This window comes from Anabrus simplex, chromosome 1, assembly GCF_040414725.1.
Source record: "Anabrus simplex isolate iqAnaSimp1 chromosome 1, ASM4041472v1, whole genome shotgun sequence".
Lineage (NCBI taxonomy): Eukaryota > Metazoa > Arthropoda > Insecta > Orthoptera > Tettigoniidae > Anabrus > Anabrus simplex.
In genome coordinates, this window is record NC_090265.1 from 1095083163 (window position 1) to 1095103627 (window position 20465).

The window sequence follows — 20465 nt, forward strand, 5'->3', positions numbered from 1 at the left end:
GAAAATCAGCAACACGATCGCTGTCCTCAGACCAGCATTACAGACGAAAACATTCGTGCGGTTAAAGACATTATTGACGACGATCGACGGGTGAGAGTTGCAGAAGAAGTCGGAATCAGTTATGGGGGCTGTCCAGTAATCATCACAAACGACCTACAGTTCCGTAAAGTATGTCTGAGATGGGTCCCTTGCCTTTTGACCGAAACTCTGAAGTTGACACGTTTGGAGGTCTGTCAGAGGCTTCAAGCAAGGTTTGCTGAAGAAGGTGACACATTCTTGAGTCGGATCGTCACATGCAAAACATGGGTTCACCACTACACTCCCGAATACAAACAAGCCAGTAAGGAGTGGCGGAGGAAAGGGGAGGCAGCATCAGTGAAAGCCAAGACTTGACTGTCAGCTGGCAAGGTTCTTGCAACAGTTTTTTTTATTGGTGAGGCATTTTGCTGATTGAATTTTTGCATGAGCGATGCACAATCAATGCTGATTACTACTGCGAGCTGTTGAACAAGGCAAGGGTTGCATATCGCCGCATAAGACGAAACCAACTGATTCGACAGGTCATCCTCCTCCACGACAATGTCCGGCCCCATACTGCAGCTCTAACTGTCTCCAAGTTATAGGAAATGCACTGGACTACACTTAACCATCCTCCTTACAGCCCAGACTTATCGCCCTGCGATTTCCATTTGTTCAGACCGCTTAAAGAAGCTCTAGGAGAGCAACGATTTGAAGATGACAAGAGTGTGGAAGACTTTGTGTGCAACTGGCTGATGATATGACCCTGTTCTTTTTATGATGAGGGCATCAAAAAGCTGCCCATACGCTGGGACAAATGAGTTTCCAAAGCAGGAAACTATGTGGAAAAATAAATTGTAATTGCCTTGTGTTTTCCAATAAATGAATTTAAATAAAAAATAAAATCCTGTTTATATTTCATCCTCCCCTCATAAAAAAAGAGCTCAAAGCAACCAATCCTCATGTATGATGTATCGCTGGTGGAGAGATTGATGTTTCACATTTTCTTGCCAAACATTAAATAATTAATAAATTGGGTCAAATTAAGGTAGTTTAGATTCTTTATTGATATTATTAACTAACACTCTAACATTTAATTAGTTTTATATATATATATTTGCTATCTTATATGAAATTGTATACCTCATATATTAATGTTCACAAAGCTCGGGTTCTCATTTCCTTCCCAAAAGTACTAACATATTGATCCTCTGATAGATTCAAGAATAAGGACACAGGTCAATGGATATTAGTGGGAATACAATCAGAGAAAGTTATTAAAATCATCCACCTAGCCCATTAAAATTAAGTGAAATACCATTCTTCTTCAGTTTGTTTTGAGATATATCCATTGTAGAAATCTGCTGGTGTCATCATCTTCTTTCTAGGGACACTCACATTTCTAAATCCAATCCACTGACCATCACAACACTTCACTACCAATAACTTGCTGTGCCAGTCATACACTACATAACCTGCTCTACAAGAAACATATTTCTTCTCAATGCCCTTGGAGTGAGCACTGAGTGAAGCCTTGTACAGTTTCACAGTAAGTTCATGCCACTTAGTAGACAAAGGAAACACTCCCACTAGTGCTCTGTACAGATTATATACCTCATTGGCACTGAGTCCTTTCCAATTCACTACAGAAAGGGCAGCTGTCACACGAGGAGCTATTAAAAGAGAGAGAGAAAAAGCATGGTTTACACAAAAATCAGAAGTATCAACACATTTCGATTAGTATGAAAACATTTATGAAAAGTACTGGTCACAAGCAAAATGAGGCAATAATGGTAAAGGTTTTAAAAGGTACCGGTATATGCTATTTAGGAATAATATTTTGTTGTAAAATATCTGGTAGAAGTTGAGGCTTTCACGGCTAGCATTATAAACAATAACTGTATTTTCCAAGTTTGTTGTAGTTCAGGAGTATAATATGGTCCCAACATTTCACCAAAAATTGTGTTCAGCAATTTTAGGGATCCCGAATGACTTTGATGGCTAAGAAGCTCTCAATGGAATGGAGTGGTGTCGCAATTCCACATAGATGATATGGCTGCAAGGATAAAACAAATTATAGCTACTTGTGATATTTTCAGAAAGCAAAACATGCATATCGATAATGCATACATCCTACCAAGCTGTGGTAGCTAAAAGACCAAAGGAATTATTATGTTAAGATCTGCACGGCTCATTAATTTCAAGCACATATAGTAACCAATTCATTCTGATGGTAGCGGATGCGTTTCCTAAGTTTTCAAAATTATGGATATTCTAAGAAGATATTCTCAGATCATGGCACTCAATTTACATTTAATATATGGAAGAACAGCTTGAAGGAATATGGAATTAAGGCATTGTATGCATAGATTAGATATTCTCAGGGGAACCTTTGTGAAAAAATCAATGAGAAAGATCGGTATGATATTAAGATCTTATGTACATGATTACCATTGTTGTGTTTTTAGGTAAAAATTCCACCTTTACAATACACTTACCTACTTTCATTCTTTTCAGAATAACATTATTTTAGTAACATGGAACATGCTTCATCTTATTGAGACATCTTCAGCCATAATCGTAAGATAAAATATACACAATATAAAACAAGGACACATTAAAAAGCACTGGGTAGTTCTTGATATGTTTTGTCCAATGCCGATTAAAACATAAATGTTGTCAACTTGCACACAATTAGGTTGAGAAATGTATAGAACTGGTTATAAAAGTCGTTTATACAAGTTTCTTGAAAAAAATTATGGCCTACATGTAAGCTGGCAAGGTTGGATTGTAGAATTACTATAACTGAGTATAGTTTAATACTTGAGTTATAAGTCTTGAGAGAGTTCAACTTCCTTTAGCCAGTGAGTTGATTCAATTCTAAAGCTTGGAATAGGAGGAACTTTTCTTGAAAATATACAGACTGGGTGTGGGCTTGTCTTTGCAAGATGTTAAGAGGAGAAGTCTGAAAGGAAGAAACAAGAACTGAGAATGTTGCTACCACAAAGACGCACACACGAAATGCTGTCAATTGTGTACATGGTTTTATTTACAAATTATTTACACATTGCACACACTTCAAGAAACCACCATTTTGAACACCTGACTGCTAAGAAGAAGAAGAAGAAGAAGAGGAAGAAGAAAAGGAGACTGCAACACTTGGATGTCAACCAACTACCACTGCAACAAATTTGCATATTCGATTAGCGACTTGCACTCATAACTCTCACTGAAACAACTCCACTCAACCCTCAAGACTGCTTCTTTATATACATTGCCTGGCCAGGCTTCTAGAAGAATGTGACACAACATGTTTTCTCGTAATTCTGAGAGTCTCCAATAACTTATTACAATCAATGGAATTTTCTGTAGCTCTCCAGTTCCAAAGATACGTTGTTCTGGAACTATTACCGTGTGTTGCACAACGATTTATACATCATATATACAGGTAATAATAAATTATATACTATTAATTATGTGTTCTCACATTAAACACACTCATATTTACATACATAGAGCAGATGTTTCATGACATAACCTCACAAATAATACGATCACGATTTATACCAAATGAAGTCCATACATAACTAAATAATAATAATAATACTCATAGATGTAAACAATTTCATAGCTACACCTCACAAGTCATAATCATAATAATTATTATTATTTTTATTATCGAGCTTGATATTTCCATTATTAACCCATGGCTTAAAGAATTATTTCCAAGTTATACTATTCCATTACACTTGCATCAAGGAGCAAGGTCAACTGATTTAATCCCTGTTAAATGAAAGTACATTTCAGCACTTACAGCTGCGCAGGTCTTGTATTATTGCAGACAGCTTGTATGCCGTCTTGAACTGAACTGTCTGTGGGCTGCTCACATGCCTGCAGCAGCAAACGTGTAAGGGAAGGGATGAGGGGTTTAGTAGGCAGAGAATGGGAATGGGCAGTTTTAGTAGTATGTTGCAGAGTTGTGAACAATATTTTATAATCTCTTTCAGATATTTCATTCAAGTTATAATTAGGGTTGCATCTTTGGTCTATATTCATGAATATATTATCAAAGATGTTGCAAAGAGTACCTTTGTTGAATAACTGAGGGACAGATAAATCTTGATTAATAGAAGTAAAGGGATGGTTAAAGTTGGACACGTGTGTCCCTGTTACAGTCATTGATATAATAAAAAGAACTTATCAGAAGTGTGGGTATCCTCAATAGAACTACTTGACCTTCTGTTAATTCATCATCTATTTTATAAGCTCTGTTTTTTCTTTTATTTGCTTCACCTTTTATTTTCGTGCTTAACATTATTAATTTAATATTTTTAAAATATTACCTGCAGTTCGGGCAATTTCAATAACTGATATAATTCTCTATTAGTTATCTCTCCATGTTATATTCTGCATGGTATACAACCAAAATTTCATGGTAAATTACATTCAGACCTCTTTCAGTGTCATGGGAGTACAAAGATCTGTGTTTATCATGTACATTACAAGAGATACGGTAAATTTCATATTTAAGCTCATATTTTCACCTTTACAACATACTTTTATATTCTTTTCAGAAAAACATTATTTTAATAAAATGGAACATGTTTCATCCCACTGGGACATCTTCAGTCATAATCATAAGACAAAATATGCACAATATAAAACAAGGATACATTAAAAATCAGTATAGGTGAATACTTGTGTTAAAAGTCTTGAGAGAGTTCAAGTTCCTGTAGCCAGTAAGCTGATTGAATTCTAAAGCTTGGAATAGGAGAACCTTTTCTTGAAAATACATAGACCAGGTGTGGGTTTTTGTCTTTGCAAGATGTTAACAGAAGAAGTCTGAAAGGAAGGAATAATACCTGCAGAGTGAGGTTGAGGTTTTTTACAATGAAAAAGCTTCGTAAACTTCTTTTGTATAGGCTAATCATACAAACATTTTAGGCATTTTAGCCCTTCCTTCTCAAACGTTTATTTTTGTTTTTGAAATATACTGGACTTGGGTGCCTTTTACCTCCAATATAAAAATCAGAAAAAAATCAGCAAAACTCTGTGTCACTATTCAATGAAATACAGTTACAATCATAAATAAGACAGTAGTTGTGACTTGAAACCCAATTTATAAAATTTAATTGGCAGCAATCACAGAATTGAAGGGTGAAGCTGAGATTATTGATACAACTATATAGTTAAAATTAACTGTCTGTCAGCCTACTGATGTTGATAAGGAAAAGAAGACAATATATGAACCTTCCATCCCCTTTTTTCTTCCATCATATAATCTAAAGCAGATTGTTTTGATGGATCTTTTCTTTGGCATGCGAGGTACAATTCTGACATCATTGTGGTGGCAGAAATGTAGATTGGACAAACTCTCCAACATAAAATTGTGACGTCCATCACTAATTCTGTCTTCATAGGGTGACACCCTCTGCGTAGTATACATATTATGCAATTTCCATATATATATATATATAGAGAGAGAGAGAGAGAGAGAGAGGAAGAAGAAAAGGAACGCAAAATAAGCTCACCAGACAAAAAATTAGTCAACCCCGGAGAAATAATTAGAAACATTATTTAATACCATGTAACTCCGCCTCTGGACTTGATAACCGCCTGGATTCAGTTAGGAAGTGAGTCCACAAGGTTGTGCAGGTATGTCGCATCCAGGTTAAACCACTCGCTGAGGATATGATTGCGCAATTCCTCCAAATTGCGGGGATGCCAATTTTACCTGCTGTTCCAACATGTCCCACAGGGGTTCAATTCAGTGATACTGCAGGCCAATTGAGAAGTAATAGGGTGGGGGAGTGTTCATAAAACCAGTCACATATGTGTCCAGCCCGATAAACTTTGCTGTTGTCATCTTGAAAAATCGGTGTATCAATAGCATACTCATCATACAGACGTTGACTGAAAGGCAACACCTGATCATCCAGAATGTTTAAATGTAGACATGGTATGGACATTTGGGCTTATGCTGTGTCAAGAAAACAAGGTGAAACTCTTTGCGTTTTGTGGAGAACTTTGCTCCGCGTCTTCAGAAGAAAAATCCCTTCTGTTCCCGAGGAAGTCTTCTACAATAATGAGGGTTTGAATTTAAGAATATTTTACCCTTGGAGAATTGTAGTGGTACGCTCATTCGTCATCAGGTGGCTCGCTGTATGCTAGCACAGCGTTCCAAGCAGGAGCCGACAACAACACCAAGCTCCAATATGACATAATACATAACCCATAGCTTGAAATGAACCAACTGGTGATGACAAACATACAAATTTGGAAAACACCGAAATGAAATAACAACATAGAAAGGACAGAATAACCAATTTAAGGTAGGTCAGGGCTGATGATGCTCACAAAGTATGAGCGAAACATGTCCTAATTTTTAATATCTGTTAATGGTTTTATCCTAAATATAAAGGATTACTATGTATTGGAAAGGTGGTTTTTATTAATGTATCAACTTCTTATTCTGAATTCCAATACGGCTCCACAATGAGATTCACAACTTGCAATTTCCACAGCTTTCCGCGTAATCCTAAACCCGTATTGTTTATTGTGGGTAAGAGCTCGAATATCTTGGAACATGACATCATGACTCAATGATGGGGCGTGCTCACCTATTGCTGACTTGTCTGGCTGGTTGAGATGGATATTTCTTTGGTGTTCCTTGATGCGAGTCCCAATGGACTGGCATGTTAGGCCAATGTATACCTTCCACAAGTACAGGGAATTTTGTACACCCGAGGGTGTAATAGTGGGAACACTTTGTCCTTGCTTTTACCTGAACTATGAGAAATTTTAGTGATGGTGCCAAACATAGTTTTTATATTGTGCTTGCAAAGGACCATGGCAATTCTGTCTGTGGTGTTGTGAATGTAAGGCAGGTAGGCAGTTCCCTTCACTTCTTCTTTCTGTGAGCTTTGATTAGTTGTCCCTCTGGGATGCACGGCTTTATGAATCTGTACATCGTTGAAATCATTACCCTTGAATGTGACCTTGAATGTGTCCATCTCCTGCTGGATATTTGATGGCTCACAAATGCGTGTTGCTCTCGTAGTGAGCGCTGTGAGAATGCCCTGCTTTTTGTGCTGGATGGTGGTGAGAATCTATATGGAGGTAGCAATTTGTGTGAATAGGCTTAACGTAGACAGTATGTCCTAAGGAGCTGTCTGGTTTCTTTCTTACTAGAACATCCAAGAAAGGAAGGCATCCGCCTGACTCGATCTCCATATTTAAAGTCAAGAATTTCATGTTTGGTCCGTATTAAATAGAGATTACAAAACAATAAGTTAAACTGTACAAGATTCACCTTTTCAATACAAGATATTGTATTGTATTGAAAAGGTGGATCTTGTCCAATTTAACTTATTGTTTCGATCTCCATAGTGAATAGGATTCGAATTTAATTAACTATGTCCACTTGAAACATAATGTCTCACTGATCGCTACTGCCTTATGCTCACGTAGAGGCAGTGCGTGTTAGTTTTAGCACGGGACTCTTTCGCTGTACCATCTGTACAGGCTTAACGATCCATCTGTGCGTGCGCACTAGGGTGACTCATTTTTTGTCTGGAGCTTAGGATGAACACAATGGGAGGTTAATGTGGGAAGAGGGAGCAATGGAAAGAGGAGACAAGGACAAACATGAAAACACAAACGGACCAAGACAAACTCCATTTATATTATCCTGTGGGGATCTTTTTTCTCCTTTTGTGTTTGTCCTGTGTTCCTAATCTTTTACCATCTGTACTTTTCTGTATCTTATGCTTTTTATGCTTTTTCCCTTCTGTATTTATCTGGCCTTCTTCTTATCCTACATTTCCTGCATCAAGACCAAAGGTCTACCAAGGTAGTCTTTCGATGAGTGTTGATGTCCGTCCTCCTGATAAAGCTGGGAAGCAATTATGTTTTGTATTAACCCCTGTTTCACTGAATTTCATTGCAGTGAGTTGTTTTTGCTCCACATGATGATGGTAAATATTGTATATTGTGCTAATTTTGTTTCCGTCTAGGCTCTCGTTTGTTTTCTCATTTGTTCCTTCATTATGTTTTTTGGCATTTTTAGCTTGTATTGTGTACATTATTTCAACCCCCCCCCCTTTTTCACTGAAGATAGCTCAAACAAGCCGAAACATGTTTGAATTTGATTACTCCGCCTAATGATGGAATATATGATGTATTGAATTAGGAGGATACACTCAATTTTTTTCACCATTGTAAAGATGAAACAAGTTTGCACGGCTGAGAAGAGAAGGATGAGGAGAGAGCAGTGTGTGAGGACGTGGAGACTGCCTTGTCCTTTTTGTGTTTTCATGTTTGCCCTTGTCACATCTTTCTGTTGCTCCCTCTTCCCACCATGGACCTGCCATCATATCTGTGATATTCTTTTTTTTCCTTTTCTTTCTTCTATCTCTCTATATGTGACTTGATTTGACACTTGTTTGTTTCTTTCCAGTACTTATAATATGCAATCTGTAGCCTGTTACTTTTGCAACCTGCATGTGTTTGTAGATTAATTCAGCACAATTGTTCTCTTTCACTGTTTGCATTTTTTGAAAATAGAAACTGAATGTGTTCTATTCTGTTTCAGCCACCAAACCATAAATTTTGGGTCAGATACAAATAAATAAGTATATACTCTAATGTGCAATTCCATCACAAATGTCACTGTTATTGTGGATTTTTATTATCTTCACCATCATCTATTATTGACAAAGAATGCTTCATACACAATAGTGAAAACATTTTCAGAAATGTCTTCGCAATGAAAGGCATTAAGGAAGTGGACTATCAAATAACATTAAAATTATAAAAGAAAAATCATGTACCATACAAAATAATATTGCCAATAATCTGCCAAAACAACAAACATAATAGGAAATGCACAGGACATGTCATACAAATCTACATATAATCAGAAATGACTGAAATGCTGGGCTGAGTGGCTCAGACATTGAAGTTGCTGGCCTTCTGATCCCAACTTGGCAAGTTCGATCCTAACTCAGTCTGGTGGTATTCAAAGGTGCTCAAATATGTCAGCCTTGTGTCAGTACGTTTACTGACACATAAAAGAACTCCTGCAGGACTAAATTTTGGCTCCTCAGCATCTCCAAAAACCATAAAAGTAGATAGTAATACATAAAGCCAATAACATTATTATTAATAAATGACTGAAATTATGTCAATCAAGTGGACAATGAGGGACAAATATTCATGAATAGTAGGAGGAACTAGGGATTGGAATAACTTACCAAGGGAGATATTCAATAAATTTACAACTTCTTTGAAACAATTTAAGAAAAGATTAGGTAAACAACTGATACGGAATCTGCTACATGAGCAACAGCCCCACATGCAGATCAGTGATGACTGACTGAATATTATTACTTTTTATTATTTTAAGAAACACCAAGAACATTATCATCAGATAACATAGTGAGTCTTGCATACAAATTGACTGACCAACTGTGCGTCTCCTTACTCCAAGTTTTCTCAGCCCAAAGTTTACATCATTTTAAAAATAATATTCTTTTGTTGGAAATCACCCAGAAAAAATCATGCTGCTTTCCTTTGGATCTTTACCAGTTCTCAAATCAAGTAACCTTGGTGAGAGGTCCCATATAGCAGAACCATGCAAGGTTCTCACAGCACTTCTCAGAAATCCATGATTATATAACGATATTCTTGTTGGAGATAGATGTTACTGTCAAAGATTTCCTTGTGGGAATGGATCTCAGTGCAGCAGCCAGAGTTCTTACTTCCGAGCAATTGGACACAATATCTATGCAACTGAAACAATGAACACTGTAATGGTTCAGGTTCTCACAATTACAATGAAAATAAGCAGGTACAGGAGATGCTGAAAATGGTCCTCCTGCATCCACAAAACTCTGGCTTCTTCTTGTTCTTCTACCGCTTTTCCCACATCTTGTGGGGTCATGAGTGCGAACTGTGTGGCACATGTGGATTTGGCCCTGTTTTACGGCCGGATGCCCTTCCTGATGCCAACCCTATGTGGAGGGATGTAATCACTATTGCGTGTTCCTGTGGTGGTTGGTAGTGTAGTGTGTTGTGTGAATATGAAGAGGAAAGTGTTGGGACAAATACAAACAACCAGTCCCCGAGCCAGAAGAATTAATCAAACGCAATGAAAATCCCCGACCCGGCCGGAAATCGAACCCGGGACCCTCTGAACTGAAGGCCTCAATGCTGACCATTCAGCCAAGGAGTTGGATTCCACAAAACTCTGGCATCGATTTAGGAATTTTTTCTTTCCTGTGGATCAGTTCAGCTTCCGAAATAAGTTATTTTCCTCGTGATATTTTCTTTTAATTCGTCTAATGTGTGGAGTTTTGCCCCATTACACTTCATTTTTCATATTCCCCCATGAATAAAAATCATGTGATGTGAGATTCAGGGACCATGCAGGCTAACCCCCTGCTAATTAACAAACCTTCAAAAATTTCCTGAATAAAATTTACAATGACTTTGAAGCTGTATGCATAGTGGCAGAGTTTTGCTGGAAATATCAAGACCGACATTCAATATTGGTCAGTTGTTCAAAGAATGGTGTGAGTATGTTATTCCTGTAATGATCTACATTAACAGAATCTGCAAAACAAAATATTGGTTCTGTTATCCTGTATGCATTTACTGTGCACCATATCCCAATTTTCTCATCATGTAATGAGGTTTAAAATTCGGTGGCTCTTCCACGGACATAATGCCTGCAAGAATAATAACTCAAGACAAATGGTTACTTGTCCACTTAGTGCTCTTTACGTTGATACCACAATGGCAGTCAGTACTTTGCACCCCAAATACAATCAACATATATCTCACACATACACATAATTGTACCTTTGGCTCCAATGACTAGAGGTATTTACTGTATTACAATAGGGGAGTAGCAGGTTGTAGCTATCCTTTATGTAAAGCGAAGTCTTCACATCAATTCTACTGATTGTGCTGTATCATTCTCAGTTTTACAATATATGATTGGTACTTTGTCAATGGAACTAAGCAAGTGGCCGTGCAATTCGGGTCACGTAGCTATCAGCTTGCATTTGGGAGATTGTGGGTTTGAACCCCACTGTCCGCAGTCCTGAAGATGGTTTTCTGTGGTTTCCCATTTTCACACCAGGCACATGCCGGGACTTACCTTACTCAAGGCCAAGGCTGTTTCCTTCTCAATCCTAGTCATTTCCTATCCCATCGCCATTGCCATAAGACCTATTTGTATCAGTACGATGAAAAAAAAGAAAAAAAAAAAAACCTAGCAAGTGGCTGAACGGTTTGGGTCATGTAGCTATCAGCTTGCATTTGGGAGATTATGAGTTTGAACCCCACTCTCCACAGCCCTGAAGATGGTTTTCTGTGGTTTCCAATTTTTTTTTGTGTGTTTTAGGTCACACCGACACAGATAGGTCTTATGGCGACGATGGGACGGGAAAGGCCTAGGAATGGGAAGGAAGCGGCCATGGCCTTATTTAAGGTACAGCCCCAACATTTGCTTGGTGTGAAAATGGGAAACCACGGAAAACCATCTTCAGGCCTGCCGACAGTGGGATTCGAACCCACTATCTCCCGGATGCGAGCTCACAGCTGCGCGCTCCTAACCGCATGGCAAACACGCCCAGTGGTTTCTCATTTTTACACCAGGCAAATGTTGGGGCTGTACCTTAATAAAGGCCAAGTCGCTTCCTTTCCATTCTTAGCCCTTTCCCATACCATTGTCACCATAAGACCTATCTGTGTTGGTGCGACGGAAAGGAAATTGTTATAAAAAAAGAAAACTTTTAAAACCTTTCATGGTTTTAGCCAGGATGGAATGAATGCTATGATAACTGGCATTAATTAGAATTTCATTATGTGTACAGTGACCTATGATGTGAAGAAGGATTTTGATCTCTTGACAATCTTAACAACAATTACTGTCACAAATCTTGCATGGGATAACTTGTACTGCTGCTACATTGCCAAACTGTCATTGGCCATCATGCCATTCACTGTTTGTACAAATTCATCACTATTTCAAGTGAGGTATCTGGCTGCTTGGATTATTTTCTTTAATTAAATGAATGGTCATGGTAAAGTAGTAAATCTTCAGTTAAAAAAAAGAAAAGAAAGAGAAAAAAGCATTCATGTGTTGTGTCTGAAGGTTAAAAAGGTTACATTACCATATGTAACTCCTTGTGATGGCTGTGCAGAGATTTCATTCAGACAATGAGGAAGGTCTTGAAGACATTCTATAAGTAGCTGTGCACCTAACTGGCCCAGACCTTTAGTCACTGAAGGGAGGTCATCATGAGGAGATAGATGATACCTGGACTGGCATACGATACCACCAATATCAAACCTGTGGAATAACATATTAAGTCACTTTTTAATTTACTAGATGCCAAAGTTAAGAGCATTGAATCCAAGCATTACCTTTATTTCTGGCTATCCTGTACCTCTTCCACCTGACAAATGCCAGGATGTTACACTCACTAAACTATAACATATAACAACAAACTAAAACATACCGTAACTATGTAAGTGTTATACAAGTAAAGAATGATAGATCAATATAAACATGCAAGTGAAACCACAATCCCTGAGAGGTTCACAACTCTTGATTCTCTTCTTTCCTTCTGCATCTCTCGTATCCATCCTCCCTTCTTCACATCAAATCAGTCACCACTGAACTTCATTCAGGGCTGTCCCCCAAGTGGCAGATTCCTTATCAATTGTTTACCTAGTCTTTTCTTAAATGTTTTCAAAGAATTTGAAAATTTATCAAACATCTCCCTTGGGCCGATGACCTAGACGTTAGGCCCCTTTAAACAACAAGCATCATCATCAAGCAACATCTCCCTTGGTAAATTATTCCAGTCCCTAATTCCTCTTCCTATCAACAAGTATTTGCCCCAATTTGCCCTTTTGAATTCAAACTTTATTTTATATACTTTTAAACTACACTCAAGCTTATTCTTCTACCAATGTCATTCCAAGCCATCTCTCTGCCGACAGCTCAGAACGTTCTGCTTAGTTGAGCTGTTCATCTCCTTGCCCGCAAGTCTTGCCAGCACAAAGTTTGTAACACTACTCTTTTCATATGATATTGGTTTTTATTTTCTTGATATTGATGATTTTACAATTCACAATTATAAGGGTTGGATGCTTCCACCTAATCAATACATAGTACACGGTCTTTATTTATGCTTGGCAAGGACTTTCTCACTTGATCTTGGCGGCTGATGACAGGTCGCTACCGGTTGCTGGCGCGCGTGGTTTCCGGCACTTCCTGCAGTGGCTTAGAGCTGAGCTCCGAGATAGTAGGGTGTTCAATGAAGCTACTGCGTACTGTATGTCGTATTGTATAGTGTTTTATTGTGATTGTGTATAGTGCTGTAATGTATGTGAAATATTCGTTACGTGAACGTGTATATCTGCACAATGCTTACATTAAGTGCAGAAAATCGTGCGCTAGGACAAGTTTCGAGCGAAATTTCCAGGGAGACCCATTCCTATCAATCGGACAATAAAACAACTGGCCAAGAGATTCAAACATACAGGTTCAGTAAAAAATAAAAATAGACGTAAAGGTCATTATCTCCTTACTGAAGAGTGTTTGGTATGAGGATCATAAGTAAAAATCTGTGGCTCCCTCGTAGCCCAGATTTAACGGCATGTGATTTTTATTTGTGGGGAATGTTAAAAAATGTAGTTTATGGGAACAACCCTCACACACTAGATGAACTTAAAGACAACATAAGAGCTGCAATAGGGAGCATGCATAATTTTCAAAGATATTTTTTTTGAAAAGTACACCAATGAACTAGTACGTAAACGTATTACATTGTGGTAAGTTGCCTTGTTTTCTACCATTAAAAAAATATTTAATAGTGTCTTTCCACAAGACGAGTGAAACGGCCTCTGACGTAAGCGGCGTGGTGTGACGTCACGATCCAGTACCGCATGCACTCTACCAGCCGTTGTGCATCAGCCGTTGCTAAAAGCCGATTGTTTATTATTCATGATCGCGAATAACTTTGAAATGACAGAAGAAAGGTTCAAAACAGCACAGTCAGACAATCTACCATGTGCATATGTCACCATTCTTGAAAAATAGTGACTTTTGTGGCCGCAGATTTGCGGATAAAAAGCAAGTTTGTAAGGGGCATCTTTTATGTACGTGCAATGTACTGTAACCCATAGTATTAGGATAACAACGAACCTGGATAGATATCATATCACTTTCAACATTTCCTTCTAGACTGATTCCCATATTAAAGAATAACATTACATTTTCGGGCTTTCAGCATTAGTAAAGTAAGAAATCGGATTTCAGCACTAACAAACATATAGGTAGCATTATAGTACTAGTCCGCCTCTGTGGTGTAGTGGTTAATGTGATTAGCTGCCACACCCGGAGGCACGGTTTCGATTCCCGGCTCTGCCATGAAAGTTGAAAACAAATAGTACGAGGGCTGGAACGGGGTCTACTCAGCCTCAGGAGGTCAACTGTGTAGAGGGGTTTCGAATCCCACCTGAGCCGTCCTCGAAGTGGTTTTTCGTATTTTGCCACTTCTCCTCCAGGCACCTAAGGCCACGGCCGTTTCGTTCCCTTTTCCTTGTCTATCCCTTCTGATCCTCCCACAAGGTCCCTGTTGAGCATAGCAGGTGAGGCTGCCTGGGCGAGGTAATAGCCCTCCTCACCAGTTGCATCACCATACCCAAAGTCTCACGTTCCAGGACACTGCCCTTGAAGCGGTAGAGGTGAAATCCCTCGCTGAGTCCAAGAGAAAACCAACCCTGAAGGATAAACTGATTAAGAAAGAAAGAAAGAAAGAAGGAAATAAAGAAAGATCATAGTACTAGAGGGCTATAATCTATCATTCCCAAAAAAATATATATTTATGGTTGGGGCAGCTGGCCTACCCACTTCCGGGGCCCATGAAAGAGAAACATTAAATATCTTTGTGGAGGGAAAAAGTTAAACATGATAACGATAAATATGACTTCATCTAGTTTTCATAAGTCGGGCCGAGTGGTTCAGACAGTTGAGGTGCTGGTCTTCTGACCCCAACTTGGCAGGTTCGATCCTGGTTCAGTCCAGTATTAGTTGAAGGTGCTCAAATACGTCAACCTCGTGTCGGTAGATTTACTGGCACGTAAAAGAACTCCTGCAGGACTAAATTCCTGCACATCGGCGTCTCCGAAAACTGTAGAAGTAGTTAGCGGAGCGTAAAGTCAATAACATTAAAATTACATTTGGCTTTTAACAAGCTGAGCATATCAGGCAAGAAAAGTGTCCTGGTGACATTTTAGTCGTTCAATACAGGAATGTCTTTGGGTGCTGTGACTTACTTTTTTTTTTTGCTATTTGCTTTACGTCACACCGTCACATATAGGTCTTATGGCGACGATGGGACAGGAAAAGCCCAGGAATGGGAACGAAGCGGCCGTGGCCTTAGGTACAGCCTCAACATTTGCCTGGTGTGAAAATGGGAAACCACAGAAAACCATCTTCAGGGCTGCCGGCAGTGGGGTTCGAAACCCAGTACCTCCCAGATGCGAGCTCACAGCTGCGCGCTCCTAACCGCACGGCCAACTCGCCCGGTATTTTACCCTTCGGTTTACTGACTTGGCTTGTATAACCTAAAACTTAGGCAAAGTAGGATAATATTTTAAATACTAACATCACTATTTTCACCTGTGTGCAATTATGTTATTTATTTCATTAATATTATGATAATTATTATAATTGAGCATTGTTAACTTATAAGACCCCAACAGACAAGCATTGGTTTTTGTGTAGAGTTATACATTTGTTAAATTCACGTTGTTTCCTTTCATGATGTACACGCCTATTTTTTGTTATATATAGAGTATTTCGATATAGCCTACATTTCTTTACAAATTAAGCTCTCCAATAAAGACATAAATAACTGTCGCATGCCAAGATAAATTGGTAGAATTAGAGCTGTCAAAATGGTTCATAACCCCTTTGATTTATTATCTTGACATGGATCGCCCAAAACATAGGTTAGGTTTGGAAAATACTTTAATAATCAGCATTAATTAATGCACTGTTTATTACTTTCATATTCCAAGATGTAATTGAAGCATTTAAATAAATCATCATACATTAAAATTTAAAGTTTTACCACTAGAACAGCTGACATGGAAAAGTGATTGAAAATTCAAACAAATTGATCTTACGTTAAAATCTTCAAAAAAAAAAAAACTGTAGACTTCTCCGATATATCACCAACATTTCTCCAGTTCACCAAAATCCATTTCTCCCTAGTTTTAGCGTCTTTGGAACATTTATAAACAATTTGTTTGGGATGGTATGCGATGTGCTATTGTACATCGGAACTCTACACCATTTATAAGTTTTCTGCCTCACTGTCTGCGAAAGATTCATTTTAAATCTAAAATATACCACTCAGATTATTATCCAATGTATAGACCTCGAATTTAACTATACCAGACACTAACATAAAGTAGAAATACGCGAAGTGTATCCTGCTTCTCACAGCGCACTATGTGTTATTTCGTCTGCTAATTCAGTCAACCTGTGCGATGACGTCAGACCTACGAGATCGCGTACTTGCATCACGTGACAGTTTCGTACATTGATTTAGATTTTTATCATGTTTGGAGTTATTATTTGTACATTCTGATCACATTTTTGAATTCTGCATGAAATTTTGAATCAGATTAGCATATTTTTAATTAAAACCCCGGATCATGCATGTTCCCTATTGCATCCATCAGTGGTGAAGAACTTGGTAGAGTAACCGAAAACATTCGGAGATGCCGATTATGTTTGGCAGCGCATGGAGAACATTTTCAGCATAAACTCTAAAAATGGTGAGTAAAATGCATGATAAATGCATGATAATGCATTATAATGATTTTGAGCATAAACTGTAAACATGGTGAATAAAATGCATGATAATGATTTTGAGCACCCTATTCTGCCGTACATACGCACGCGCAGTAGCTAGCAACTGAACCGTCACTGGCGGCCAAGGTCGAGCAAGAAAGTCTTTTCCAAGCATAAATAAAGACCCTGCATAATTTATTGTGGAAATTGTGGATTTGTCGGAAATCACCCAGATTAAATCATGCTGCTTTCCTCTGGATCTTTTCCATTTCTCGAATCAAATAACTGTGCTGACGATCCCATACATTAGAACCATACTCTAATTGGGGTCATAACAACGGCCATTCCTTTACATCCTTACTACAATCTCCAAATACACTCAAGCACCCTCAGAACAAGACTGTCGTAACTACCAAATCACTGATTTGAGTAAACTGCGATAAAAGATTTCAAATGCACTTAAAAATTTAAGGTTTTAAGATAGACACTAGAATTTTTTTTTACTCACACTTGTGTACAAATCTGGCACCCAGAAATGTAACTGTTTAGCTTCAATATACACAAATAGGCATGAAATAAACAAAAAACTATAGTTACGATGGTTCATGTGTTGGTATATTGTTGAAATGTAAAAAGTTTCATCAGTCATACAATACAGTAGGAAATGTACAGAAGTGAGTTGAGACATCATGAGGATTTAAATAAAGAGTTATTAAAGTGAATACTATTACAATACAGATGTCCTAATATTAAATGGGCTGTAAATGATTAAAATATAAAGAATAAATACAGCAGTATTATAAAAATTTAGTTTTGTATCAAAATGTAACTTAGAATAAGGAATACAATACAAAGATACCAGTGTAGTCTGTATAAAATAAATGGAGTTACTAATAATTAATTTGAACAAAAACCTAATAAGTTAGTGTCTTTATAAATTGTACCTAGCCTACATTCCACAGTAATCATTTTCAACTGAAATATTACCTTCTTTCTGTGAAACTGGCAACTGATACTAACATGTTTTTCAAAGAACTGTGCAATTTATTTAATCCTGTAGTTGCAGGGCAAAACAGTGCTCTGGAACCCAAATCACTTGTGTCTTTGAAGCATAAGTTGCCATTTTTTTGGAAGTGTCACTGTTGATCAGTTTGACAAAGGCTGTGAGGCATATCACCAACAGATGCTGCAGAACATTAGAATGGACAAAAACACTGACACTCTTCAAATGTTGATGGCATTTTTAAGTTAAAGTTTCCTTCCTTTGCCTCGACAGCACTGCAGTGCATTTGGGCCCCTACGAACAGTGTCAATGTAGAGAGGTTTTTTAGCAAGTACAACATGAATGTAACTGATAGGCGGACTCAAATGAAGGAGTTCAAAGATATGAGCTTCATTGTTGTTTCCGTATTGAACTGAGATCACAGAGATGAGTTATTTATGAGGTTCAACCTATTCAATACTAATTACGTGTTCTATAGATGTTATTAACAACATTTGTTTAACATGGGACCAGTTTCGACATTTAAATGTCATCATCAGCCACAAACAGATCACAAACAAATGAGCACGGACATAATAATTAAAATAGGCATATGGAGACTTTTGTGATTTGATAACATTTCAAAGCCTTCTCTTAATCTTAGAATGTAGGTATATAATTCAATGTGTCACTACACCACTTTTAATTATTATGTCCTTGCTCATTTGTTTGTGATCTGTTTATGGCTGATGACGACATTTAAATGTCGAAACTGGTCCCATGTTAAACAAATGTTGTTAATAACATCTATAGAACACGTAATTAGTATTGAATAGGTTGAACCTTATAAATAATTCATCTCTGTGTTGAATGAAGGACACAATTCAAACAAGTGGCATGTTGTACTTCAATCATTTAAATTCTTCTTTCTTGTAGGTCTGCTGTACTGTGATAGATGAATATGTTCACAATAGTATTTTTCACTTTGAAATTGTGTTTGTAAATTTATAAATATGCATATTTGTGTGTGTGTTAATATTTCTTGCAATCTTATGCTGTTGTTTGTCTTATTTTTGATAGTGTATTCAAAACTGTGCCAGCCCGGTGGTGTAGGGGTAGCATGCCTGCCTCTCACTCGGAGGCCCCGGGGTTCGATTCCCGGCCAGGTCAGGGATTTTTACCTGGACCTGAGGGCTGGTTCAAGGTCCACTCAGCCTACATGATTAGAATTGAGGAGCTATCTGACGGTGAGACGGCAGCCCCGGTCTAGAAAGCCAAGAATAACGGCCAAGAGCATTCATTGTGCTGACCACACAACACCTTGTAATCTGCAGGCCTTCGGGCTGAGTAGTGGTCGCTTGGTAGGCCAAGGCCCTTCAAGTGCTGTAGTCTCATGGGGAGAGATTCAAAACTGCATGAAAAGCAATTTGTGTGCAATTTTGCAAACTATGCCTATTTTTAATAAATTTGCTATAAAACGCTGAATTTGAGAAGTATAGATGCTACAAAATGCTAAATTTGAAAATCAAAACGCTAAATATCTGATTTTTAAATGCTATGAACCACGAACTCTAGTAATAGGGTGTGCTTTGAATGTCAGGTACCATGACATTTTTTTATTTTTGTGATAACTGTATAATTATATTATTTTACAATTATATTTTTTACTTACCAGAAATGGATGCCGTTATACATCATTAGACCAAGCGCCAGTAGTTGTTGTTTTGAGATATTCACGTGTAACTTTTGGGTTAAGTGTAACTTCAAGCAAACGTACTTTTGTTAAATCTCTTATTCCTGTGTTGCAAGATAATAGATTATACCTTCTCTCAAAATTTCAACATTTGTATACTCACAGTAGATAGACTTTTCTTTGAAATAAACCAGAAGTTAAATGCAAATATCTAAAAACCAACTTCTGGTGCTCAGTCTACTGATGCAATTTAAAATATTTGAGGTTATGCATCATTAGACCAAGCACCAGAAGTTGGTTTTTAGATATTTGCATTTAACTTCTGGTTTATTTGTAAATTCAAACAAACATAATTTTGATACATCAGGTATTCCTGGTGTTGAAGGATAATAGATTGTACCCTTTCACCAAATTTCAACACTTCTACATTCACAGTATATATATTAAATGGTGCTTAGTCTAGTGATGCAATTCAAAGTATTTCTCACGCACAGAAAAAAACACACTGTGCCAACACCAATGACCCCTTACTGTATTTGCTGACTTGAAAAATAATGTGATCACAAGCGGAATTCAAACCCAAATCTCCTACAGTCTGGACTGGTGCGCTAAGTGAGTCATGCCACAACTCTGGCACATTATTCAGGTCTTAGATGGAGAGACTCTAGAAGGGCAGCTATTCCCTACAGTAATTTCTATAACCCATTACTTATTTGAGGAATTTTATCTGATCTGAGCCAAATAAATACAAATGTTAAAAACAAGTCATTGTAGTCTACACAATGCAATGTCCATCATTTCTTTATGGATTTTTCTGTACCATTATGTTCTGACAGTATAGTACTAATGAGATATTTTCAAGCCTATGAGTAAGTTTTGTCCTCCTT

General features: G+C 37.7%; 1 protein-coding gene across 5 annotated transcripts in view; it reads right to left on the reverse strand.

Annotated features, from left to right (window-relative positions):
* Positions 1 to 1075: 1075 nt before the first annotated feature.
* LOC136858036 (methionyl-tRNA formyltransferase, mitochondrial) overlaps positions 1076 to 20465 on the reverse strand; it is an 89302-nt gene continuing 69912 nt past the window's right edge. For all 5 annotated transcript variants that reach the window (XM_067137258.2, XM_067137259.2, XM_067137260.2 and 2 more), the window contains 2 exons: positions 12201 to 12379; positions 1076 to 1691 (listed from right to left, as the gene is read on the reverse strand). In XM_067137258.2, the coding sequence (XP_066993359.2) occupies positions 1324 to 1691; positions 12201 to 12379 (547 nt within the window). In that variant the 3' untranslated portion in view covers positions 1076 to 1323. The remainder of the gene's footprint in view (positions 1692 to 12200; positions 12380 to 20465) is intronic.